General features: G+C 41.9%; 2 protein-coding genes across 4 annotated transcripts in view; both read left to right on the top strand.

Annotated features, from left to right (window-relative positions):
* Positions 1 to 17,700, top strand: part of anxa11a (annexin A11a) — an 18,352-nt gene extending 652 nt beyond the window's left edge. The window contains exons 2-16 of one of the 3 annotated variants that reach the window (XM_080017123.1): positions 2,126 to 2,274; positions 3,176 to 3,402; positions 7,416 to 7,474; positions 8,063 to 8,395; positions 8,595 to 8,682; positions 8,873 to 8,967; positions 9,343 to 9,456; positions 9,653 to 9,743; positions 10,350 to 10,429; positions 11,436 to 11,492; positions 11,805 to 11,898; positions 12,201 to 12,296; positions 15,105 to 15,163; positions 15,307 to 15,429; positions 16,745 to 17,700. In XM_080017123.1, coding sequence (XP_079873249.1) covers positions 3,186 to 3,402; positions 7,416 to 7,474; positions 8,063 to 8,395; positions 8,595 to 8,682; positions 8,873 to 8,967; positions 9,343 to 9,456; positions 9,653 to 9,743; positions 10,350 to 10,429; positions 11,436 to 11,492; positions 11,805 to 11,898; positions 12,201 to 12,296; positions 15,105 to 15,163; positions 15,307 to 15,429; positions 16,745 to 16,804 — 1,566 coding nt within the window. In that variant the 5' untranslated portion in view covers positions 2,126 to 2,274; positions 3,176 to 3,185 and the 3' untranslated portion in view covers positions 16,805 to 17,700. The remainder of the gene's footprint in view (positions 1 to 2,125; positions 2,275 to 3,175; positions 3,403 to 7,415; positions 7,475 to 8,062; positions 8,396 to 8,594; positions 8,683 to 8,872; positions 8,968 to 9,342; positions 9,457 to 9,652; positions 9,744 to 10,349; positions 10,430 to 11,435; positions 11,493 to 11,804; positions 11,899 to 12,200; positions 12,297 to 15,104; positions 15,164 to 15,306; positions 15,430 to 16,744) is intronic. The other 2 variants (XM_080017122.1, XM_080017124.1) reach the window with 2 other exon arrangements.
* Positions 17,701 to 20,077: 2,377 nt separating this feature from the next.
* dlg5a (discs, large homolog 5a) overlaps positions 20,078 to 27,302 on the top strand; it is a 59,168-nt gene continuing 51,943 nt past the window's right edge. Inside the window, exon 1 of the mRNA XM_080017120.1 lies at positions 20,078 to 20,729. Within this exon, the coding sequence (XP_079873246.1) occupies positions 20,411 to 20,729 (319 nt within the window). The 5' untranslated portion in view covers positions 20,078 to 20,410. The remainder of the gene's footprint in view (positions 20,730 to 27,302) is intronic.

Here is a 27,302-nt window from a genome sequence, read left to right as displayed (position 1 = left end):
CTCGGAGCTCTCACTGGAGTAAAAGCACAAATACCATGACACAAAGTGACGAAAGTGAAAGTACTTGTCATGTCCAGTTCCGGCGAGCCCCTCGTTGTCGACTACGCACGTTTTAGAACTTTATAAGTAATTTTAGAGCTTATTGTGCGTAATCACCGGGTGTCATGACATTTCACTTCATATATATGAGCGTATGTACGTGACAGGTAACCCCTTGAATCTTGATATAACAGAGCCTACAATTCAGAATAAAGTGCCACTGGTCATGTTTTTTTTTCTGTAGATTAGTGCTCATGCAGATCCTGATTACAATTGAAATTACAATTTAATAAAACGTGTTTTAGATGTTGATATTTACAAGGATATGGACCTAATGAATCAATGATGAGCAATCCTAAATCAGCAGTTTGATAGATGAAGTCCCTATTTTTTATATGGATGAATATAAAGCTCCTTTCCCAAGCGGAAAATCTGCTGGCAATGTTCTGTATTGGCGTCATGTGGGAACAGGAGCCGGTTTCGATGTTCTGTAAAAGTCCTTCCGTAAATTTCCCCACTCTTGTCCTAGTATAAGTTCCGGGAAAATGCCAGTATGGCTGTGAATGGAAGTGTGTGTGAATGGAAGCAGTAACATTGCCGTCTCGTATAGTAGGTGTTGAGTTAATTCAAATACTGGCGAGGCACATAGAGTGGGTTTTTAAGAATATTTTTGAATATATTTGTAATATTGTACAAATATTCCAAAAGTAATTTGTTTTCTTGCAAAGGCGCGAAGAAACACGTCCAGTCTCAACAGAGGGAGGTCTTTATGTTCTTTAAATGTATTATTTTTCTTCTTAAATGCCGCCCAGACCGTAGACATGTCTTTTAGAGTTAGGGGTTGCGGTGCGGGGACATCAGGCAGAAGCGCTTCGCTTGCCCGCCGGCTGCACCGGAGCGCGGAGCCGGAGACTCCCGGGCACAGATCCCCCGTCCCCGCTCGGTCGGTGAAGGGAGCCAAGTCTGTCTAGGAGGGGTGGGAGGACAGGGAGGTGGAAACCGAAGCGGAGCTCTCTGAGAGCCAGGAAAAAAAGGAAACCAATTCAGATTGTAAGTCTGTTGCCGACAGATTGTCCAATCGATCGCATCTACACATAATGCTAACCCTAACCCATTACGCACTGTATCCGTAGCAATCGTCTAATGTGGGAACAGACTCCATACGGAAGTTCTCCGTAAAGGAGTCCAATGTGTGAATGACTACCCACTGCCTTCGCCGGATATTTTTTATCCAGCAATGTTACGGATTCCCTGTGGGAAAGGGGCTATAAGTTATAAATAAATCATGCTTTAGTTACTTTTATTAACTAAAGCAAGAAATGTAGTTATATATACAGTACATAACATATTTGCTGTGAAACTTATAGGAGTAAAAGTCGAAAGTCTGCGAAGCTGACTATACTTAAGTACAAATTAAGAAGAAGAATGCCTGTAAATGACAAGTAGATGATGTAGGTTGTTAAAAACCAGATGAGCGACATAGTTCGGAAGCTATTGTAATTATTCTCTTATTTCTATGTATACATGTTAAACTTGATAAACTATGGTTGTTGATGGCAGGAGGACGTGAAATATCTTTGTATACATTAATATGTTAAAACAAAGCTTTGGCTTTGTCTTTTTAGGTTGAAAATACTTTTCATCATGAGGTAATTTTCACTAAACCTTCAAAAATAAAACAAACCCGACCAATTGCTTGACAGTATTTTGTATTTAAATAAAAATGCTTTATGAGTATTATCTTGTAGTAGTTTAGAAGGCATACAGGGTAGACCAGGACATCCTGACACAGCTACATCTGTCATTTTTTCCATGGCTATAAAATGCAAAGCAGGGGAGGAAGAAGGCCCTGCCTTTATAAGTCAGTTGAAGTCTATTCAGAGACATTCCGTGTTTCATCACTGGTTAGTGAGCAAAAGATCACTCTGGGTGACTCAGGATATTGTACATATTAACTGAAAAACATGATTTGTTAAACATACATTTATTTTTTAAACAAACATTTTTTTTTTTCAGTGGTAAGTGGGGTTGGGGGATTACTAAAGGGATTTCTAAACTATAGCGCTATATTTATATTTCATTGCAGTGGTAGTTATAGAGCTCCACAGTGACCGCCCACCTTTTGAACAGCTCTGGTTCCGGAAGTGAATTTTTCCATGAATTTACTCCACTGACGCTTCAGGAAATCCTCATATAACGAGTTTGAAGCCTGGAACCAAGCCAACCAACTACAAGGTGAATCGTGACCATAAAACATTTGATTCAGAGCAATATAAAAATTGTAAAACGGGGAAAAAAAGACAGATACAAGACTGTGTACATAATTATTAAGTAACTACTCATCCATAAACCATTCTGAATGATGCCTTTCCAAGGACTTCCAACCTAACGATAGTTTAGCGCACTTTGTCTTGAATTTAACCTTTGTCATTATATAGTGTTTATATTGTTAATAGTTAGTAATATATTCCTCTGTGGTTAACTTAATGTAAACGATCGTAGAGTTCAGTGGTAACAATAACTCACTAGCTGGCACTGACGTGGTAAACATTTCCATGGTAACAGCGAGCTCCACCGATCGGAGATGTCGCTGTTCACTCCTGGACTGTGGGTAGTGTAAACCTTTTCCATGACATCAGGAATAAAACATGTTTGTTTGTTTTTTATAGAAATACGGGCTACTCTTCTACAGGAGCATACACCGATCGTTTCACAATCTAATAGCTTGTGATAAGCATGGTTACAACGTTATAGCTGATAATCAAAACCTAGATTCAGAATATGAATGGGGCTTTCACTTCCGGCACCTCACTGAGCTCTATTGGTATTAAATAACTCCATTGTGGAAACTCTGACGGCTCATGCCGTGAAAAACATTCTGTTGGGGAAGGGCCGCTGGGAGACAGAAGGGAGGATTTGGTTTGCAACTGGGTGTGTTTTCAGCTTTTTTGTTGCTATGTCAACACAGTCTATGTCTCTTAAGTCAGCCACCATCTTAAAGGAAATAAGTTATTTTGAAAAGTAGTTATTTTAGTGAATACCTCTCTTTCAGACGACACTTTTCCCACAAGTGTTATTTGGTTGAACTATTATATCATCTTTTTCCCCTACTAATGTCTTGATGATTCTTTATTAGATTTCAAACCATGAGCTACCCTGGATATCCACCACAAATGGGCGGCTACCCTCCCCAGCCCGGAATGCCGCCTCCCCAGGCCGGGGGATACCCTCCCCAGGCTGGGGGATACCCTTCCCAGGCAGGATACCCTCCCCAGGCTGGGGGTTACCCTAACCAGGGGGGATACCCTCAGGCCGGAGGTTACTCTCTCCAGGCTGGAGGCTACCCTCCTGCACCACCAGCAGGTAACACCTCAACACATTTGAGTTGAATGGCCTCATGACAACAAAGTAAAATGAGAATGAGACACTGTGTTGTCAGTGCATTGGATTTTGAGATTTGTCCAGCTCAGCATCCACAGAAACCGTGACTCATGCTGTGTATAGCAGAGATCTCGAGGTTTAGAATTAACTGGGTGAAAGGGTTTTTTATTTTTTCCCTTTCCCAGGAACACAACCCTGTGCTGTGGCAGGGAGGGGAAACCAGCTCCCACGTCACTCAGCGTTCACACAGTGGTCTCATTCTGGAGCCTCCGTGTTAACTAGTAGCACAGTGAGAAACACACCACTAACCGTCATGAGGGCAACCAGGCCAAATCGCATACTCACTCACTCAGCTGCCGTTTATTACTGAGCTCTCCTAAACACTCAGGGTCCGTCCCATCATCCCTGTCAGTCAACCTTCAGCCCTAAACGCTCACAGCTAATGAATGCATGTTGACATTTAAGGCCCTGTCATCATGACTGTCACGTTGTGACAACATAATGAAATGATTCAGCCTTTAGCTATACGGAGAGTCACCTAGTTCACTTCCTATGAGATTTAACGTTGATCACTAAATTAGCTAAAATATAACTGTCGTAAACGATATATAATAATTATTATAATAATAATAATAATGGTAACACACTTGATTTGTATTGCACCTTTCGTGCAAGGTAAGTAGTAGTAGTAGTAGTAGTAGTAGTTGTCGTCTTAACAACAATAAAACCAAGAGGCATTTAATAAAAAACATTGCATTTAAATTATTGGGCACTTGGTGAAGATGGATATCCTACATCTGGTACTAATGGAGGTTCCCAGACCTGCCAACCTGCATGTATTTTATGTACCAACCATGTCATTCTTGGTCAAAATACCCAGGTACGAAATGCCAGCTGATTCTATTTTATTGTAACTCAGTGACTGTTCCTTGTTGTATTTTATTTTATTGTAACTCATGGACAGTTTCATGTTCTATTATTGTTCCATAGTGAATAATGAACAATAATAAACACACAGTGTCAAAATCAGCAATCTCACTTTTGTGGTAACTGAACGTTTCAGGGGTAGTTCGTACCTGCAGCTGTCCTATCACGTGAGTGTGATCAGATCAGGGGACATATTTATCATTGATATACAGCAGATATACCAAATGAGACCAAATGATCAGAACATTTGATTTCTCTGATCATGGATATGATTACGTACAGTATATATATATACAGTGGGGCAAAAAAGTATTTAGTCAGCCACCAATTGTGCAAGTTCTCCCACTTAAAAAGATGAGAGAGGCCTGTAATTTTCATCATAGGTACACTTCAACTATGAGAGACAGAATGGGGGGAAAGAATCCAGGAAATCACATTGTAGGATTTTTAATGAATTCATTGGAGAATTCCTCGGTAAAATAAGTATTTGGTCACCTACAAACAAGCAAGATTTCTGGCTTTCACAGACCTGTAACTTTTTCTTTAAGAGGCTCCTCTGTCCTCCACCCGTTACCTGTATTAATGGCACCTGTTTGAACTCGTTATCAGTATAAAAGACACCTGTCCACAACCTCAAACAGTCACACTCCAAACTCCACTATGGCCAAGACCAAAGAGCTGTCAAAGGACACCAGAAACAAAATTGTAGACCTGCACCAGGCTGGGAAGACTGAATCTGCAATAGGTAAGCAGCTTGTTGTGAAGAAATCAACTGTGGGAGCAATTATTAGAAAATGGAAGACATACCAGACCACTGATAATCTCCCTCGATCTGGGGCTCCAAGCAAGATCTCACCCGGTGGGGTCAAAATGATCACAAGAACGGTGACATCCCAGAACCACACGGGGGGGACCTAGTGAATGACCTGCAGAGAGCTGGGACCAAAGTAACAAAGGCTACCATCAGTAACACACTACGCCGCCAGGGACTCAAATCCTGCAGTGCCAGACGTGTCCCCCTGCTTAAGCCAGTACATGTCCAGGCCCGTCTGAAGTTTGCTAGAGAGCATTTGGATGATCCAGAAGAGGATTGGGAGAATGTCAGATGACACCCAAATAGAACTTTTTGGTAAAAACTCAACTTGTCGTGTTTGGAGGAGAAAGAAAGCTAAGTTGCATCCAAAGAACACCATATCTACTGTGAAGCATGGGGGTGGAAACGTCATGCTTTGGGGCTGTTTTTCTGCAAAGGGACCAGGACGACTGATCTGTGTTAAGAAAAGAATGATTGGGGCCATGTATCGTGAGATTTTGAGTGAAAACCTCCTTCCATCAGCAAGGGCATTGAAGATGAAACGTGGCTGGGTCTTTCAGCATGACAATGATCCCAAACACACCGCCCGGGCAACGAAGGAGTGGCTTTGTAAGAAGCATTTCAAGGTCCTGGAGTGGCCTAGCCAGTCTCCAGATCTCAACCCCATAGAAAATCTTTGGAGGGAGTTGAAAGTCTGTGTTGCCCAGCGACAGCCCCAAAACATCACTGCTCTAGAGGAGATCTGCATGGAGGAATGGGCCAAAATACCAGCAACAGTGTGTGAAAACCTTGTGAAGACTTACAGAAAACGTTTGACCTCTGTCATTGCAAACAAAGGGTATATAACAAAGTATTGAGATGAACTTTTGTTATTGACCAAATACTTATTTTCCATAATTTGCAAATAAATTCTTTAAAAATCGGACAATGTGATTTTCTGGATTTTTTCCTCATTTTGTCTCTCATAGTTGACGTATACCTATGATGAAAATCGGCAGGTCAGACTTTTCGAAAATCAGAAATTGGAATCAGCCAAGAAAATTGCAATCGGTGCATCTCTAGTTGGTAAACATGTTCGGTAACTTAACGAGATGAAGCAGTTCAAGGGATATATCCTAATCTGATAGATTTATACATGTAGTTAGCCGTAGTAGGTGCATACGATGTGATAAGCCTCGTTACTAGACGGCCACGGTGCGAATAACTGGTGAAGTAATTCAGCAGTGACCCCCCCACAGAGACCCCCTGTTAGGGCTGAACAATTTGGGAAAATAATTGAATTGCGATTTTGTTTTTATAAATCATATATATTTTTTGACCAATATTGCAATTGCGATTTAGTTGAGTTATTTATTTTTTTAAGTTCTTTCTATAGTTCGAGTTCAAGTTAGTATGATTATTAAAAAGAAAAAAACTTAAATCATAGAAGAATATTGACTCATTGATTGAACTTGAAGCCTTGTAATTGTTAGAATCTGAAAATGAACACACAATATGCAGTGTTTCAGCAGAAATTAATAATTTTTTATAAAAATGTTGCGCTGCTCCGTGCACTCAGGGACAGTTTTATGCTTGTTAAAAAAACCCCAAAGAAAACCAGACATTATTCTGGAAGAGGCTCCGTCTGGACTGCACTCTACACTGTGGCCCGGGCTGGAGCACCGGGTCTCACCGGGGGGGTGGGGGGGTAGCGCGGAGGTTTAAAACAATCCCTATAGGTGGGCAGGGGGCAGAGTCACGGAGTTAACGCATGGTTACGTTCGATACGCACTTGTTTGGTCCATTAGGAGACGTAAATAAAAACTACCTGTTCTAGGGCACTGATCACGGGCACTCCACCGCTGGCACACGTGTCGTCGGTACCGACGGAGACAGGTGTGCAGAATGCGCCCCAATCACTCTTTCTCTACGACCCCCACCCGGGATGGCGCGCTAGGCAGCAGTCTCTCTCGCCTTAAGGAAGAGCTGGCCCTGAATGGCGCTATAGGTTAGATTGTGTCACGTAAAAAAACAACAACACATTTTCTTATTAATCGCAGGCTTTGCGATTTGAAAACTGCGTTCTGTTAGATTGCGATGTCGGTTTCAGTTCGATTAATCATTCAGTCCTGCTCCCTGTTACGTTATTGTGGTACTCAAAATGTTTTCCCAAGGTTGGCAGGTCTGGGTTCCCTGGGGTCACAAGGACAGAAATATTGGCAATAGGGTTCAAACCTCATACACATTGGAGTGACATCCCTGTTATTTGTTGTAGGCAGTTGGGGAGGAGGGCCCCCTGGTGGTTACCCTTCCATCGGTCTGGAACCTGCCATGGTAAGTCTAGTCTGTGAACAATGCTTGCCATCTCCCAGAAAATAATCTGATACGACTGTCGTGTAACCTCATCGGATTATTGTTGTAATTATTCCAGTTAGAATTATTTTAACGGCTGTAATTGGAATAACACATCCATTTATTTAACGGTAAGATTTTTACAAGTCTTCATAAAATCCCAAGTTTTGCAGCTATCTTGGTAAATATCCCTTTCCACTTCTCTTGCATGAGTAAAAAAATAATCATGCTCTTGTTTAGCTACCTCTGCCAGTGCTGCTGCAACTTTTCTCTCTTTTAATACGTAATTCCATTTCCTGTATTCATTAATTTATACTGCATTGTCATGTCTGTGATCAAAGCACTAAGGCTGATCCTTGCCCATTTCATATTTTATCACGGCCACACTTTGATCTAAAAGTGTATCTTGGCTAGGGTTCAGATAAGGAACTATTGCAACACTTGTTAAACATTAATCTGTCATGAGCAAGCCTTTCCAAATAATGTGCCGCCGGTTAACCTCGCTTGCATGAAAACACTACCAAATGGGCTTCTGGGCACATTTTATGAGATCCCTTTTTCCAACCACAGGCCAACCAGTCCCCATACAGCCAGGCCCCCGGGGGATACCCGCCTGCCCCCCAGCCTGGGGGGTACGGTGGACCCTCCCCTAACCAACAGCCATATGGCCTGTACCCGCAGCCAAGAGGGCCCGTGCCCCAGCCCCAAGGCCCTGGGATGAGCTACCCTGGTCAGCCTGGCCAGCCTATGCCAGGTTACCCTGGTGCCCCGCCAACTAACCCGTCCATGCCCGGTTACGGGGGAGCGCCGGCTCCCATGCCGAGTTACCCAAAGGCCCCGTCTCCAAATCCATCCATGCCGGCTTACGGAGGAGGAGCCATGCCCGTAGCGCCCGCAATAAATGTAAGAAACACAATGAAAGTCATGGAATATGGATTTCTGTTGTTATTCTATTGTGTTATGGACTAGCTAAGTACTCGGTGTGTCAAAAGTTGATGTACTTTGAAAACAAAATGCATTTCTGTATTGTACAAAACTGATAGACTGTTTCTATTAAAATAACACCGTTGTGCTTTCGTAATGGCTCTTTTTGTGCTCTTAGAGAGGATTCAGAGGAACAATCAAGGACTTTCCAGGTGCTGACCCACTAAGGGACGCAGAGGTCCTTAGAAAGGCCATGAAGGGCTTTGGTAAGTTCTTTCTTATATTAAATAATAATTGCATAATTAGGTGCCGTAATGCATTGTGCCCTTAAGGCTTAAGTCTTTTCTATGTGTTGTTTTTTTCTTAAGGATCATTTTGACATTTACATTGTGAAATGTATGGTCTGCAGGCATGATCGTTTAAAATTTTAAAAACATAAAGTCATTGTTTGTCCAGGAACTGATGAACAAGCCATTATTGAATTATTGGGCAGTCGCTCCACCAAGCAGCGTGTGCCGATGCTCAAGTCCTTCAAAACTGCCTATGGGAAGGTAAAAATCTGCATTTGTGTTGCAGTCTTGTGTGGCTGTACAACGACAGATTATATATTAAAAAAAAATACAAATAAAACCACAGATAAATAAGTATGCTACTATAAATGGATGTTATGAGTGTCCTGTGCTTATACAAATTAAACAGTATATAATGGTTATGGTGCATTATTTGCAGCTTGCTATTGACACCCAGACAACAGGTGCTGGTGTGGCTAGTAAAACAGACAGATGTCCTGATTGGATGTCCTGGCAGCCACTTATAGCCGTTCCCTGTTGGCTTTTTTATTTTTTATATTTAGCGGGCAGCATTTCAGCGCAGCTCTTGAAGCTGGTTCCTGAATTAGTCCAAGCATGTGTTGTTTCCCTTGACAGGATCTGATCAAGGACCTCCATTCAGAGCTGTCTGGGAACTTCAGGAAGCTGGTCATGGCCATGATGAAGACCCCTGCTGAGCTTGATGCCTATGAGCTCAACAGCGCTATAAAGGTTTCCCTAAACCCCCCCCCCCCATCTCTCTTTTAACCACAAATGATGATGCATGCTCATGCAATTTGGAAAAAAATGTGTTTGAGGCTATTTTTACAAATGTTTTCACAGGAGAAAAAAAAATATTGGTAGCTTTTTATATTCAGGCCAGAAAGGAGAGAGAATTTAGTTCACATGAGCTCTGCCGTCCTGACAGGGAGCTGGCACTGATGAAGCCTGCCTGATTGAGATCTTGTCTTCTCGCTCCAATGAGGAAATCAAGGAGATCAACAGGATTTACAAACTAGGTGAGTTTCACCAGGTGATCTATATGTGAATTACTGCTTTTCTTTGTGATTTGGCAGCTACATTCTCCTTTGAAACATGACTATTACCCTATTTGTAGAGGAAGGGCCTGAGGGAAGAGGATACAAAATAAAAATATTAAAAAAATTAATAAAATCTGTTGCATGCTTAGCTCTCGATGGACTCTAGAACTAAAATACAATTGATGTGAGAAAAAAATGGCTTTCCAAATTTCTAAATCACAGTATAGCTGTTCTATAAATTGCACATAACATTTTGTATTCTCTAAAAATACCTCTGTTTCGAGTCATTGGTATCTTTTGATTTTTTGGGGTTTATGATTTTAACCATTCAAATAGTTTATATGTCATTAACATGGTTATGTCAGTGATGCCATTTCTCATTTACTGGTCATTTACCGATGTACGATCCCGCCTCCCTTCATTTCAAGTCCCCCGACAACTTTTAACCCTTTTCCTGGTGTTATCAAGAGCTGTTCTTTTCAGCTGTGTTGCAGGGAATGGTGCATTGACAGTTTGCAAAACACAGATTGGCGGATCGCTGTGTCATTCGCTCTTGAGCAAACGGTGAACTGTGTGTTATTTCAGAGTACAAGAAGAAACTGGAGGATGCCATCAGCGGGGATACATCCGGCCATTTCCGCAGGCTCCTCATCTCGCTGGCCCAGGTATAGTCACAGCCCTTCATTAACTGTTTATTAACAACATACCTCCTCCATTTGGGGTGCAACAGATCACGAAACTCACAGTTCGGATCGTGTCACGATTTTGAGTCAAAAAAAGGAGACAAATGCAAACAACATTCAAGATCAGTTCAGTGAGTTGATTTATTTCCAGTAAACAGTATAGTGTTAAATTTCTCACGTACAACAAACAAACAAACTAAAATAAATAAGCTAAATAAAAAACTAAATGTAATAAATTGGTTTAGAATGAAGCGAGTTACAGTCGATTTTGTAGAGGAGTCTGCGTCTCTCGATACGCGATTCAATTATAATTTAAACGTATGCATTTTTTTCAGCCTTAACCCTATCCAGTCTTGATTTGGGACGAAAACACTTATTTCTCAATAAGTAAATTTGACTACAGTCCCATTAAATCATTATAAATAATGTTATATAATGTTAAAATATTTCATACAATTTTATAGATAAAATAAATGCTTGGGAGCCGTAAGAGCCAGCTCTTTTAACACAACTGCAAGTGTCGTCTCTTCTCCTCCGCCCACCAGGTCTGTGTCCGCTCTGTATGTTCTTCTCTGATCTGACTTTTTTCCTTATTCTACTCATCATGTCACAGCATCATGTTCCGTTCAACATTATGATCTTATCTTTATCACAATCCAAAACATATCCATCACGTTAACTACTCTGGAGTGGGTACCGTTGTGTACCGGCACTTCTCACAAATCTGTTCTTCCCTGTCAAGTGGACAAATCAAGCGGACATATTGTAAAATATTTCATTTTTCGTTGAATCGGAGCAAACTTTTTCTTTAAATTATTAGAAGGCACAAGCTGCGCTCCAGCTGAGCTCCGGCTCCTGCGGCTCGGGCTTTGATTTTTCACTGTGATGTTAAATTTTGCAATTGATTCGTGGTTCACATGCATGCCAAACCGTGGGGGGCAATCCGTATGGATCAACTACGTTCTGATGCTGTTCTTTTTATCTTTAGGGAAATCGGGATGAACGACCCAATGTGGACATCTCTCTAGCCCAGCAGGATGCGCAGGTAATTTATGCAACGGACTGCAACGGAGAATGTGCCAGCTTTTTAATGTCCCGCACTCCCTTGCGCCGATGTAAAACTTCCATTGATACAATTACAACTGAATTCTTATTAAAATTAATTGATAGTCGATTCATTGTTAACATCCCTAATTCAAAGTGATTCGGAGTGTTTAAAGGGAACTCTGAAAACTGTGATTCATATCTAACATGACTAAGCTGGACCCCGTGTAATGCTGCCTGCAGCTATATTTATTTACCCTTGTTATCACTAACTGTTTGTACGTAAGATAATGTCATGGTGATGTCTTTCCAGGCTTTGTACGCTGCTGGAGAAAGCAAATTGGGTACCGATGAGTCCAAATTTAATGCCATTCTGTGCGCCCGCAGCAAACCCCATCTCAAAGCAGGTATGTACATGCATAGAGAGTCAGCAATTTTACAGGTTTTTAGCCAAATGTCAGCGTGCGTTTTCTCTTATTTCTCTTGTGTATGTTGCCACTGAAATGTTTACTCTTTGTGCATATTCTCAACAGTGCACATAGTAAAAGGGAAAAAAAATGGTTAAGTGACTAAGCAACCATGTGAAAGAGACTCCAATAAAGGTTAAATGGTATATACAAATTTAAGAAAAGAGTGTTTACAAAAATTAGAACAATCCTTGAAAAATCAAGTAAGTGAAGAATCTGATGATATAATTGTGTGTGCGTAGTGTTCCTGGAGTACCAGAAGATGTGCGGCAGGGACATTGAGAAGAGCATCGACAGGGAGATGTCTGGAGACTTGGAGAGTGGCATGCTGGCAGTGGGTAAGGACATTGAGCACTCCACACAAGAACGGTCCACAACATGCCACGCCCATGTGTTTTTACAGGTTTGACGAGCTATGACGACAGTAGACCAGTCATTTGGTTCATGGGTTATTCCCCTTTTACATAATGTTAGAAATATTTTCCATACATTTTTAAAAGGTAATGCACTGTGTTATGACTAATCTGCTCCACGGATCTATTGGCAATATACTGTATTTGAAGCAGGTGGTGGCTTTGTGAAATATATTAAATTTTTGTTGTGTTTTCCCCTGCGTTGCTGTCAAGGCAAAAGGGTTATGGTACAGTAACATAATCCTTTTTTTTATTTTTTTATTTTTTTTACCTGTTTCTCATTTTTTTTTATTGAGATGTCTCCGTCATTACTTCACTCTTGAGGTATACTATGAATGGAGATCACGTCACAGTTTCCTTAACAAAACTGGATACATGAAGGCCTTGTTTTTATGAATTTAAATAACATGGAGTCTTGTCTTCAGCAGATAACCATTCAAAAAATATGTGTATTCCCTCCACTAGTTAAAGTGGGCAGTTTTAAATAATTAAAAATTATAATGTATGCAGTTCGGAACACAATCACAGCCTCATCCTTTCTTCTGCATTACTTACTTACTTATCTGAACTTATACTTACAAATAAAATCTGTTCGATTTTTTTTTGCTTGATATTTTAATAACGGTGAACCATCCCCATGGAACTGCAAAGCTCACACGGAATTCTTGTTTATGTAGACATACAGGACAGGTTCACTATTTTTCAACTTTATTAAAACTAGTCCATGTGCGGTCACTTTCTAAGACATTTGAATGGCACAGTTAAACAAACTGTCAATGGTTAAATCCTGGGTTCCACAATGGAAGACAAAATTGCCAGTTAAAGTCAGACACCAGGGAAAGATGGTCTTCGTGACTCATTCGCTGAGCCCTGTAGCCCCGCCCCCCGCTGGCTCACCATTTGCTTTTGTTTTCGTTTGCCAAGTGTGAAGTAGATCTGATGAAGAGCTGTCAAGATAATCGAAGGACATACAGACTGACAGACAGAGCTTCCTTCCTCTATAGTTAGATGTTGGTTCCCACCATTTCACAGCACAACTTCACTCTTAATACTCTTAATAAACTTACCACTCTTCCGCAGCTTCTCACTGTGCTTAAATGCAGTCCAGTAGGGCAAAAAGTCTCTGTAAAGTGAATTCAGTGAGTTGTTTCTAAACACATTAAACATGTGATAAAGTCATTGTGGAAAAAATGTGAAAGGACTGAACGATGTAGTACTGAATTGCGGAGTTAGACCATTAAACTGTTTCTCACCATTTTTGTGGTCCGAAGGCTCTGGGTGGGACTAAATCGTGACTTGACGACCTGGGGCGGTCATACTTGGCTTGGCCCCTCCCCTAACACGACACTAACGCCAGGTTGGGAATCTGAGCATGAGTGTTGAAATAAGCTGAGCTAACAGCCCAGAGTTTGGGATAAAACGCTGTTTTGGGAATGAACACCCGGAGTAAAAGGCGTCTTCAGGGAGACCGTGAGCTCATGCAAAGTCTTCCCGCCGATCCTCCGCCTCCCACCGCCAGAAACATGGTTGCCTGTTGCAGCCGCAATCTCGCACAGTGGAGCTCAGATTCCCCGCTCTGCTGTGTGTGTGTGTCCCCCTGTGCCCTCACACATTTTTCTGTAGTGTGACAAACTCAGAATAATATTTATTTTTGCTATACGGGAACTGCAGGGAAATAAACATAATTTTGAAAATAAGACATTACCATGAGGCAGTCAGAGTAATGTTTCAGAAATGGTTTTACATAATTTATATCATTCAGCTCTTTTGGCTACATCGGCACTGACATAAGAGACTAGAAACAGGAAGTTGTGCCACTTCCTACTGCCGACCTGCTGTAACCAACATTATACTCCGGCAATTTCAAAAGCAGTTTGAAATAAAATGTGATATTTCTGTTATTGAAAACATGTTCAAAAATACACTAAGAAATGTAGGAATATATAATGTGTGTTTAAAACCTCAATCTCATCATTATTATAATGGAAAGTTATAATTCAAGGAATGTGTCTGAAGATCTACTTTGAATTCCCTTAAATGCCAAATAAACGGAAGTCACACATTTCTGCAGTGCTTTAATTAGTCTGTATTCTCAGAAGGAGTTGCATATTGTAAAAAAAAAAAAAAAGAAAAAGAACAAATAACACCCACAGTCAGTTAAACATTTAAAAAGAGTGTCTCTGAAAGCTGATGTTCTTATTGGTCAGTGGGTCTTGTTAACCTCAAAAACTGGCCTGGAGCAGGTTTCGTTTTGCAATTGCCGCCGGCGATTCGCCCCCAAAATATAAACTCATATGACACGCAATAATGTTGCCTCCATAGTATCATAGTATACCCTGAGCCCTGATCCCCCTGTCTGTACAGTTGATGTGTCATCATGAATCAGTGTGTTCTGTGTGATCTGTCGTGTTGTTGTACTTCACTTTTCGGGGACCAAAAATATGCAAAAATGTGTGTTTCTTATGTCCTCTATTAGGAAAGCATATTTTTACGACCTAATTTGCTTGTTTATTATTATTATTTTTTTCAGTCTCACATTTGCACTATCCCTTGGTGTGCAGTGCTTCATCTATTAGATTGTTTTGAGTCAACATCCAGGTTTTATCCTCATCATGCTGTTCCCCCATTAAGTTTTTCTTCCACACTGCATTTAAAAGCTACAGCCGGGGTGGATGTACTATAGCAGTTACACATCAGCGGTAATGAATCACTGCTTTCCTCTCTCTTGCTCAGTGAAGTGCATTAAGAACACGCCCGGCTACTTTGCTGAGAGGCTCTACAAGGCCATGCGGGTAAGAGATAACACCTACTTCACAAGAAAACAATAGAAAATAATGAGTGACGATGAGTTGGGTTTTTTTGGGGGTTTTTTTTGTCCGCGTGTTCCGCTCAATCTCGTTTTTTTTTATTGATGTGCTCCCTCGCCCGCTCGCAGGGAGCCGGGACCAAGGACACCACCCTGATCCGCATCATGGTCACCCGCTCCGAGGTGGACATGCTTGACATCCGTCAGGAATACGTTAGAAACTACGGGAAGTCTCTGTACACGCACATCTCCGTACGTATATCTCATTGAGTATCAACAGAAATTAGCAACAAGTATGTAAATGACCTTTTTTATTATTATTATTATCTTTAGGTTTATCCTCCAGGTTCACTGTCAGGCTTATTTCAGTAGTTATTATATATGACCAATTTTTTCCCTTTTATTGTTTTGGGTCAGTTTATTTTATTTTTTTCTTTTATATTTATTTATCGTTTGGTTAAGTGTATTTTATTTTATTGTATACAGTTACTAATGAGTCTTCGTACTTGTACTCTGTGCACTGACAATCTAATCTTATCTAACGGTTAGGTTTAATTGTATATTTTCTGATTTTTTTCGTATATTGCCATTTTATTTTTTAAATTCTATTTAGTCTATTATTTGAGTCTGTCTCTATCTTCCTCTCTCCTTATCTATTATCTCTGTCTATCTGCCTCTCTATGTATCTATCTTTATCTATCTCTCTATCTACCTCTCTCCCTATCTATTTATCTCGATCTGCTGCTCTATGTATCTATTTGTATCTGCCTCTCCCCATCTACTTATGACTCTTGCTCTCTCTATCCGACTCGCACTCTCTCTATCTGCCTCTCTCCCTATCTACTGTATTTATCTCTATCTGCCTCTCTATTTACATATCTGCCTCTCTCCCTATCTATTTGCCTCTTGCTCTCTATCTGCCTCTCTATCTATCTCCCTACATATCTCTATCTGACTCTTACTCTCTCTATCTGCCTCTCTTATCTATCTCTCTATATATCTCTCTATCTGACTCTTACTCTCTCTATTTGCCTCTCTTATCTATCTCTATATATCTCTCTATCTGACTCTTACTCTCTCTGTCTGCCTCTATCTCTCTACTGTATATCTCTCTATCTGACTCTTACTCTCTCTATCTGCCTCTCGATCTATCTCTCTATATATCTATCTGACTCTTACTCTCTCTATTTGCCTCTCTTATCTATCTCTATATATCTCTCTATCTGCCTCTCTATCTATCTCTCTATACTGTATATCTCTCTATCTGACTCTTACTCTCTCTATCTGCCTCTCGATCTATCTCTCTATATATCTATCTGACTCTTACTCTCTCTATTTGCCTCTCTTATCTATCTCTATATATCTCTCTATCTGACTCTTACTCTCTCTATCTGCCTCTCTATCTATCTCTCTATACTGTATATCTCTCTATCTGACTCTTACTCTCTCTATCTTACCCGCACTCTCTCTCTATCTGCCTCTCGCTCTAACCCTCTATACCTGAAATATAATGGAAGTGATCCTGAAATGTGTCCTGATTACTTTTATTGTTGTGGTGTGTTGGCAGGGAGACACATCAGGAGACTACAAAAAACTGCTCTTGAAGCTCTGTGGAGGCAGCGACTAAAATGGAACCCTGACCGCGCCGGCTCCATCGACGGGGGGATGTTCCCATTCTACTTCGTGAATTATGCTCCAGTACACACCATTTCTATCCTGCCGCCTGCCATGCCAATGTGTTCAATATAAGATTTATCAAGTAATGACAAACACGTATAGTATATCATGTCTGTTTGCTTTTTATCTTTATGTACAAAAAGGATAAGATTTACATTTTTCTTTGTTGTTGGCTTGTTTAATATCTGTGCTGGATATTTCAGCCCACTATATATGTGCCCAAATAAGAATAGTTTTGTAAAATATTACACTTGGAATTTAAAGCTCTATATTCTTTTTAGAATGTTAGAATATTGTTCCAATATTACCTTGTGTTATGACATTGTTTACTAGCCATATTTTCATATATATATATATATATATATATATATATATATATATATATATTCATTCATTCATTCATTCAGCATGTCTGAATATAAAATAGCTTACAGCTAAGTACCAAAGAAGCCAATGTCTGCATTTATTCAGATTCATTTTATACCTTGTGCACGCTGATTATTTCTTGCACCACAGCTATGCAGTAAGTGCTGTAATCTCCATTTTTATTGAGTTGTCTTTGGCTGTTACTGTCATACATGAAGGTAACAGTCACAGCACATTTCATATATTTCTCCTGCTTTGATTGTATGACTCAAAAAATAAAGAGTATGAATCTACAATGGAAGTGTTTCTACCACATTTCATTAAATGACGCAGAGGCAGTGTTTTTGTGGAAATGGGAAAAGATTTCAGTAAATAGACAAACAGTTCATGCAAACTACCCTATTTACAGATCTCAAATTCAAAGGTAATCATATGCACTTTGTAATGGTGCTTATTTTGTGAAAATGCAAAATAAATCAGTGATGCAATGTGTAGATTTCAGTGTTTGTTTTCATTCAATCTTAAATACCTGGCTCCAATTCCAATCTTGGATCTGGGATTTCTATTTTTATTTTTTTCCTACATGCATGTTTTTCATTGGATGGCTATTCCGCTGGGCTCTCCAATTCCGCCCAAACTCTTGCATGTCGTGAGATAAATTGCCCATAGGTGTTAACAGCGCACGGTTGCAGTAACTGCGAGGGGCTTGCGTCCCACAGGGACCCCTTTTGCACGCTCCGAGTAAGATGTGATAGGATCCAGAACCCCTTTGACGTTGGAAAGAATGAACAGATTGAATGAAAAGTGACCACAGTGACACGCAGCTCACCATGTCACCTGCAGGGGGCAGTGAGGTCCTGATGATGCCCTGTGGCTTTCCCATGAAGCACAGGTCATGGTGCTGGTCATAGGCACAATTAACAGCTATACGTGCACATGCGTATTCATCATGTGGATGATTTGAATTTGAATTTCAGCTTTGAATGCTTGCACTTTTTTTTTTATTTTTATTTTATAAATTACACAGAAAATAGTGGGATACTACACAGATTATAATGTGACGAACACACAATGTGTGAAAATTGTGTTTCCATTTTATCCCCATTGTGTTGCCAAATGAGTATAGCCTATATTTCACATAATTAATCAACGTATTTCCTAAGCCAACAATTACATTTATTCTCCTTGTGGAAGCAAATCCAGTTGGCTGGCTGCACATAGCCTTACATACAGTGTGTGTGTGTGTGTGTGTGTGTGTGTGCATCATACCCAGCCTTATGGGCTTCACTGTTTCACTGCTAACACTGAAGAGCAAAGAAAAATCAATTGTGTTGGAAAAATAATTTCAAATGGAAAGTGCCATTCTTAGTTTATTTCCCATGTATTTTATCATCGTACTTGTCATACTCATGTATTGAGATGGAGACCATTTTGTCTAGCATCGTGTTCAGACATTGAGGAAAAGCGATATTTAAGATGATCTGTTGCACATTTGTTTAATTGTCACGGCCTCTAAAATACAATGTGGATACATCATCGCACGGATATATATGTGTTTGTCAAGGCTATTTGGTCCCTATCATATGTACAGGCCGCTGTAAATAATAATGTAAATTTTGGGTGGTATCTCACCGGTCGGGTCAGAAGCTACACACATTACCACATGTCCAAATGCATATTCTCAGAAGCAGGGCACAGACAGAAAAAAAAAAAGAAAAGAAAAAGGTCCAATCTGTGTCAGTGGATGTGGGTGTACCTCTTTGATATGAATGAATGTAATAAATATTTAATCTGAGGGGATGGCACGTGGCTGCACAACTGGGAGGCCTGCAGAGAGAGAGAGAGATGCATAGGGTGCATGCATAAACAAGGTCACGGTTAGAGATGCATGCCTGCAGATATAGCCTCATTGTTTAGGGATGTTGGCGTTCGGTCATCGCCTCGTATCCCACAACTTCTTCTCACATGAATGTCATGCACTTCTACTGTACGACATCACATTTAGCTATACATGTATGTGCATTTTCAGCTTAAATATTACATACATTGGTTATTTTCCTTCTTAGGAATAATTTATTAAGAAAAGCATGGACACATTGTGGCACCTCCCTTTGGGGCTGCCTGCGTGAGCACCTTGTGTCGATTACGCACATTTTGGTATATTTTAGTATTTTTTGAGCTTATTGTGCGTAATCACCGGGTGTCATGACATTTCAGTGCATATATGTATGACCGTATGTGTATGTATGTGACAAAAAATCTCTTGAACTTGAACTTGAACAACGTGTACGAGTGGAAAAATCATTTTCTGTTTTTCCTTCCTTGCAATAGTTAGCCCAAAAACCATTTCTCCCCATCCCTCCTATCCGCCTCGTCCTCTCATGTGCACACACACCGAAACAAGCTGATGTCGTTGTGAATAGATATATAAATACAACGGAATAAATTAAGACGTTTAAAAAACGATATATGTATTTATGAAAGAAAATTACAAATCCTCCCACCGGCCTCACGCTCCCACTTCTATGTGCATACACGAATTTAAACAAGTGCATGTCGTGTCAAATATCTGAAAGGTAGAATAAAATAATACATTCTAAAAAGTACTTTTATTCAAAACAAAATACATGAAAAGATGTTTTTTTCCCCCCCAGTCCATCCTAGATTTTTCCGCTTGGGTGTTTTCGACGTACTAGGGCCTGACGTCCACGCCCACTGTCAAAGTGGGCGGTTCTTGGCCGAAACCCCGCCCCATTGACCTTATTTGGCCATCGAGCGGCGCGTTGATTGACAGGGGGCAGCAGCTGCCGAGCTGCCGAGCAGCCATGGCGGAAGACACGGCGTGAGCGGAGGCCGGGGCCACGGAGTGAACACCGTTTGTTCGCGGCGGTAACAAAGCTGCGTCGGAGGACGCGAAATGGACCCCGCCGGAGCGCACGCCAAGCGGGAGGAAAGCGAGCCCGAACGTCGACGCGTGCGTGAGATGGAGGGACGCGTCGCGGTGTAAGGGCGGTCAACAAACATGGCTCCTGGAGCCCTTTCCCTGTCCGCCGTGAAAAACCATCTCCGGCTTCGGCGAAGTTCCGCGAGCCGCGCGAAGTTCGCCCACGGCTTGTAAAAACAAAACCCCAAAAAAAAAATAAAATAAAATAAAAAAGGGGGCGAGAATCCGCCCGACGTCCGCGCAGCCATGGAGCCGAAGCACCGCGAGCTGCTGGAGCAGTGGCACCAGAACCTGCTGGAGTCCGTCACGGACGCGGACCGGCTCATCGAGCTGCTCCTGGGCTCCGGGACCCTGAGTCAGCTGGACCGCTTCGAGCTGGACCAGAATTGCTCGTCCAGCGCCGAGAAGGTGGACCACCTCCTGAAGATGCTGGCCAACAAGGAGAGCGATCGCTTCCCGGAGCTGTGCGCGGCCCTGGAGAAGGCGTACCCGGACCTGCACTCAGCGCTGTTCGGCGGCGGCGGCGGCGGCGGCACCGGCGGCGGACCGGTGGACCGCTCCACTGGTGAGACCCCGGGGATGCTGAGACATCCCATAACACGCTGCTCTGTTTTGACGGGAATCAAATCAATGTCAGCCATACCAAAAACACCAAGTTTGCCCCAAAGTGGTGTAAAATAGAAAACAGGCGACGGGAATAAGATAAATAAATTAAAAATAGGAAACCAAACACACGCGTCCCTCCAGAGCCACACACACACACACACACACACACTAAAAGAGAGCATGTACAAAGTGCCTACGGACAGGTGATGCTTTTTAAAATAGTAATACTACCAGGATGGGATAATTACTCTCATAGAGAATACAAATATGTTTTGAAGACGACTTTTAGAAGATTACACTGATCTGACATGATTTTAGTTGGTGTCACAGACCCAGTCACACCAGGCTTGCACATCTTGTCAATACGCACCTTCGTCAAAAATAATATGGTCATTGTTTTGTTGTTGTTGTTTAGTTTTGTTCTCCCGGTTGAAAATGGACCCAACATTTTAAAGATGAATTCACTCCTATGTCACCCTAGTATGACTGCACACTCCACTCCACTCCAGTCCAGTTCATTCTCTACCCTTTTTTCATATCAAGGACCCTCAGTTTGATACACATTTTTAGGCTGCAGACCCCCCTCCCACACGTATAAGATTTTGTCCCCAGGAACCCAACCTGAGAAGGTTAGATATGATTGAGTCCAAACCTCCTCACCTGCCTGTACTATACAGTGGGTTGGGAAGATTACGGCAAAACTATTGTACATTTTGTAATGACGCCAAAATCTTGCGTGGACGTGCTGGAAGCTCTTGGAAGGGCCCCCAAGGATCCCTGGACCCCACTGCTGTCGTCCCATCGTATCACTGCCCTTCTATTCCATTTGCAAAGCTTCAGTTTTCCCTCTGTGTGAAATACACAGATTACTCTACAAGGTTGTGTCTGACTTACTTGGCTTTAAACCCGATTGTTGATGCTCATACGCAATAAGGTTTTGCCACAGCTTATTTTTTCCAGAGTAGGCGGTACCCAAATATTTTGTCTGCGAGAGCAATGCGTTGAGAATGAAAACAAAAGGGCGTCCACCTGCAAAAAACAATTCATTATCCATGCCAAGGTGGATGTATAGCACACACCTGACTTGTTTCCATGACAACGTGTGTGTCGAGGTGTGTGATCTACCCATGTATTAATCTAAATGATCCATTATGTGAAACTTCTCAATCCCATTTGCACATATGGGACAAAAACAACAGTTATCCTTTTTTGTCCCGCTGTTTTGGTTATGCCTGAATGATGCAACAAAGCCCTAATTGTAATTGGACTGTAGTATTCATCACTACTTCCTTATTTTTCCTCTGAATCAGTGCTCATACCTCATCGTAATAGCCTTTCACTTGAATGGTTTTGGTTGTGGCTGCACAAAGCATAACCGAGTGTGCAAGTCTTTCCTAGTTTAGCTTGCTTCGCTGTAACTCTCAATGACTAAGCCCAGTGCCTCACTTATAACCAGCGTTGTGCCCTGATGGCCTGAATACAGGATGGGCTTTGATCAACAGCGGGGAGGAGACAACTAGTGTAACCAATCGGAGCAAAATAATTCATGTTTAAAAAGCAACCCGTTCATATTTGTATATGGTTTGAACCTGCAAGAGCTGCAGAATCATTTGAAAATGTGTAGGACAATGCCTCGGCCCTTCTTAACTCACGCCAGCTTTGCTCGCTTCTATTACTCTGAATTGCTTTCTGCAATTCAGTCTCGCAGCTGATAAGTTGAAGTACAAAAGTCTTGGTACTGCCAGTCGTACTGCTGAGCTGTTGTGCTGCCGCTCTGCTGACTGGATCACTAACGCAGCCTTGAGCTTTATCACTTTCTCTCGTATTGAGCGTTGCTGCAACAGAGTAGCTGCTCAGCCCGGTCACCCCTGAACCTCTGGGTGTGATGCATGTCTCCACCTTTGAGCAGCTGCAGGTTTAGTCAGTCTCTCTGGGTTCCCTCGCCCAGTCCCGCTTGCTGTGGTGGATGAACGTACCCTGGGATCTTCTTCCCTAAAAGTTTGAGGTTGTGGATTTGACCTCCAGCCTGGGTTGTTTCTTGCGCCCCTTCCTTAACACGACTTGATCACAGAACAGCAGAGGTGCTAATGCTGCTGAGTGCCATTTAACAGGGGAGACTTAAGTACAAGCACTGAGTAGTGCAGGAGTGAGTCTGGGCTAGTTGGCCTGTGGTTGTTCACCAGAGGATTCGTCCTAGTTCCCCTCTCTCTCTCGTCCTGGTGTGAGCTTTGTGTGTGAGATGCACTTTAGAGTGCCTCTGTGTCCTTTTAATGTGCCTTTTCATTATCCTTAATGTCGTGATTCGGCTGATGCGATGACCATGTTTTTACCCACACTGGTGAGATTCCGAAGACAAGGCTCTAAGTGAGTGCCTTCAGGCAGAATAATGGCGAGAGTGAGTGTCGGGATGAAATCTTCAGATGCCGCCCTGCACGTGTGCGAGACGCCGGGAGTGTGATGGAGGAAATATGAGCATGTGATGAGCCTCGCTGATGGCAACCTGCGCCCTCATCTCACGCTCCCTCTCCGCTCCTGTTCTCAAATGTTCCCAGACGAGACACATTCTAGGTAGGTGTGTGTGTGTGTGTGTGTGTGTGTGTGTGTGTGTGTGTGTGTGTGTGTGTGTGTGTGTGTGTGTGTGTGTGTGTGTGTGTGTGTGTGTGTGTGTGTGTGTGTGTGTGTGTGTGTGTGTGTGTGTGTGTGTGTGTGTGTGCGCGCGCGCGTCAGTCTCCCAATATGTTACCATAGACTAGAGAGCCGACTCTTCGTTATTTGGTTCCTCTGTTTTGTGCGTCAGTACGCAGGTCCTCATCTCCCTGGTTTTTAAACAGAAATAACGATATGCTGGTTTAAATGTTGAGCAGGAAACACTGTCAGTATGACTAAAGCGTCGCCCTTGTTATCTACACAAGCGCGCATAGCCGTCTTTACCGAGCCCAAATCGTGTTCATTCCAAAATCTCAAGCGGCGGCAATCAGACGGATTTCATGCCTGGGATTTTGCGCTCTTCGCCTTGTGCTACACAGGCGATTTTCCACCCCGAGGAGCAAACCAGGGCGAGGGGAGCTGTACCTGCCCTCCCCCCAACCCCCAGACCCCACACAGGACTCTGACAGTGATTTAAACACACTCTGAGAGGGGGAAACACAATGCTCACTGACAGCGTGCAGCGTCCACAAATCACATCCTCTGCTGTCTGTTTACTTTCATTTTCTCATTCTCGCCTTTCTGCATTCCCTTACTCTCTCTCGCACATAATCTGTGTGTAAGTGTGTGCATCCATTCGGACTCACTGTCTTCCCTTTTCCGCTCTTCTGTGAGCGGTTTCTCCCGTTCAGTTGGTTAAATTAAAGGGACAAACCAGGAAGACACGGGAGGCTGGTGGAGACAGAGGGTGTTGCGAGAGGGAGACAACAGGCCTTTTGTTGGAGTTGAGTAGACCCAAAGTGCCCGCTCAGCAGCTTTCCCTGTGTACAGCAGCTCAGGACTGGGGCCAGTGTGCTGAATTTGACGGTTTGGCGGTGGGGGCTCTCCCCTCTGTCAACCGATGTCCCCGTCCGTACTCCATGAACCACAGGGGACAGACGGGATGAGTTATAACCCCGACACCCTGTCATCAATGTTGCTCTTAAGTGTCTCCCATGGGTTGGACCTGACCCCTCTGCCCCCCCCCCATGCTTTGGTTCCTTCCACCCTGATCTTTTATGCCGCTCCTATAGCTCTGGTCCTATTTTCTTGGTTGAGGCAATCAATCTGCTGTTTTGTTTTTTTTGTTGGTAGCCTTCCTAAGCTGTGATCGTAGACTGTTCGTAGCGCTGCATTTTGATGAGTTGTTAGGGTAGATGTTATTGCAGTGCATTTCATCTGTAGGCTGTACATCCAGGGAGATGGGTCTCACCAGAAATTTGCAGAGACCTGTCCATTTTGTGCCAAATAGTGGCATCTCAGTGCTGTTAACAAAACAATACGAATAATAAAATGCCCAGAGGCGGTCATTAAGTCGTAATTAGCTGTGATTGAGGTGGGGTCTGGTTGTCAGTAATCTTGATCAATAAATCCAACTGATCAAGGCCTCCATAGTTGGCTAATGAGAGGTTGCCCTCTGTATTTTCATCAGGACACTGGTGTCATTATCCCGATTTAATCTTATTGATCTCTGATTGCCTGTTTGAAGTGTGAACACAGCAGCCGTTTCAATACGAACAGCCTAAAGATCAAATAGGGCGCTGATGCTGGGGTAATGCCTTTACAACCAGCGAACAGAAAGTGTGAATCTCACTCTTCTTCAAATGGGCTTGTTTTTATTTACTTATTTATTTTCTCCCTGCAGAAGCCTAATCTCAGATAGCGGGTATATTTTTAGATAGCAAATGCTGAAAAACAGCCAGAAGCTGGTACTGACTTAATTACTATGTTATACATGTTATTTCCCCTCCGAATTACCCACAAGCTCGATGAAATGCCAAAGTTGATGTATAAGATTGAACATAAAGTGTTTGTCTCCCTTCTTCACACTAGTACGACACCACAACCCCCACCCCCAACACAGACTTCTCTCGACTGGCCTCCGTTTTCGTTTTCAACCCAACTGTCCGTTTCTCTAACTCCGGATCTGTCCTGCCTGCCACAGCAGCTGTTCGTCTGACCTCCATCCAGCCTCTGGCTCATGACCACAGGTCAAAGCTAACTTGCAATCAGTGCCAAGCAAGGAGTGTATCAAAAGACTCCAGCTGATACATTGCACCAGCCCTAACATACAGTGTGCAAAGGTCAGACACGATAGAATCCAAGCCTGAGACCCTTTGTTTAACAATGACGTGTCTATCTTGACTTTACACTTTTATCTTGAATAATTTTAGAGATTATGTTCCATTATTTTTGCAGTTGTTCACCAACTACAAAAATATTATAATTTCACAATAATACGCTTCAAAATAAAAGCTATTGACCAAAATGTTGCAGTAGAAATCTCAAACAGGTGTCTTAAGTTGGTCTACTAACACTTTTTTTTTTTTTTTTTCCATGCTATTAATTGGAGGGCTAGAGCCTAAAAGCTGATTTGAGACCATACAGTAGGTGTTTGGCACAGCCTATACAAATAAGAAGTCTAAAATCAAATCTTGATAGAATTGAAGGTGCATTAAGTAATATTTAGCCTTTTTAAGGAGTAGCATCACGTTTGGTGATAATCATGTCATTTCTATACCTTAGTTTGGTCGTTGTTATTTGTCTGTAATGGTCCAATCTTACTGATTGCACGTTTTCCATTTGTTAACCTGATACACTCCAAATGCGGCCTCTCCCCAAATAATTTGAACCCTAAATAAATGAAAATGAATATTATATATGTGGCCTATGTTTATGTATTGGGTCTTCAAACAATGCAGAAGACACAAATCGTCCCGAATATCATCGGAAGAAAAACATTCCCCCGCAGAAGCACATTGGTGCTGAGCTGTAATGCAAAATGGATGGACAGTGCTAGCTGCAGAAATAATGTGGGCATTATGTCCCATTCACATGCATACAAATAGACCGTATTGTTGAGACTGTAGAGGTTCCTCAGCTTAACTCATGTCTATATTTTCTGTGCAGACCATGAGATGACATGATGGAGTGTATGTATTTGAGTGACATGGACTCAATCGCAGTTTCATTTTAATAATTGCATCCAGTCAGCAAACCTGGCTCACGAAACTCAAAGCATCAAGCTAGGTGTTACAGATCAATTAGAATTAAGATTCAGCAATTGCATTCCCTGTTTCTGCCCTGAAATATATTCAGAAACGTATTTTGTTGGACGGGCTAGGTAGAATAAGAGAATTAATGAATTGGCTGCCACGTTTTTTCCTGTTTGAAAAGAAAGTAACTTAACCATGGACGTTTTAAGTCATGACATTTTAGTTTATGATTACTTGTCACACCTTTTAGTCGTTTAATACACAAAGCTTATGAAGGGGAGCCATTTTTGGACATTGAACATTGGAACATAAAAATTCAAGGATACATTTAATCTTCCTTAGCTGATGGAAACACACCTAATTTGCATTTTATTTATTGCACAATTTATAACATTGGTTTATAATTCCCTTTTGCCATGTGTGCATTGTTTCGCTTCTGTAGTTAAAAAAAAAAAAAGTATGACTTCCTTCTGCCTTACTTAAATAATAATCTACATAGATTTTTTTTTTTTTATCCTTTATATCTATATTGCATGATTCTGAATTTTAACTTCACTAAAGTGATTAACGTTCATGGAATAAATATGTGTTATCTTACATTAGTATTATCTAAACGACTAAAAGCGGTGGGCCATCATTTTCCTGTCTGTATATGCTACTTATCCAAGTTGAGTTTTGATAAACAAAGAGGTCCACAACTGTACTGGAGTCATCTATAACAGGAGGTGAAGCGTGCATGTTTCCAAAGCAACACTCGTGCCCTGTGGTGACGTAATGTACGGAAAATGATTTTTACTGTGCTGTGGATGACTTCCCTCATTCGGTGCGTGTCCACTACAATTTAGATTTTT

The sequence above is a fragment of the Zeus faber genome (genome assembly GCF_960531495.2).
Source record: "Zeus faber genome assembly, chromosome: 16".
NCBI lineage: Eukaryota > Metazoa > Chordata > Actinopteri > Zeiformes > Zeidae > Zeus > Zeus faber.
This window is presented reverse-complemented; position numbering and strand designations above follow the sequence as displayed.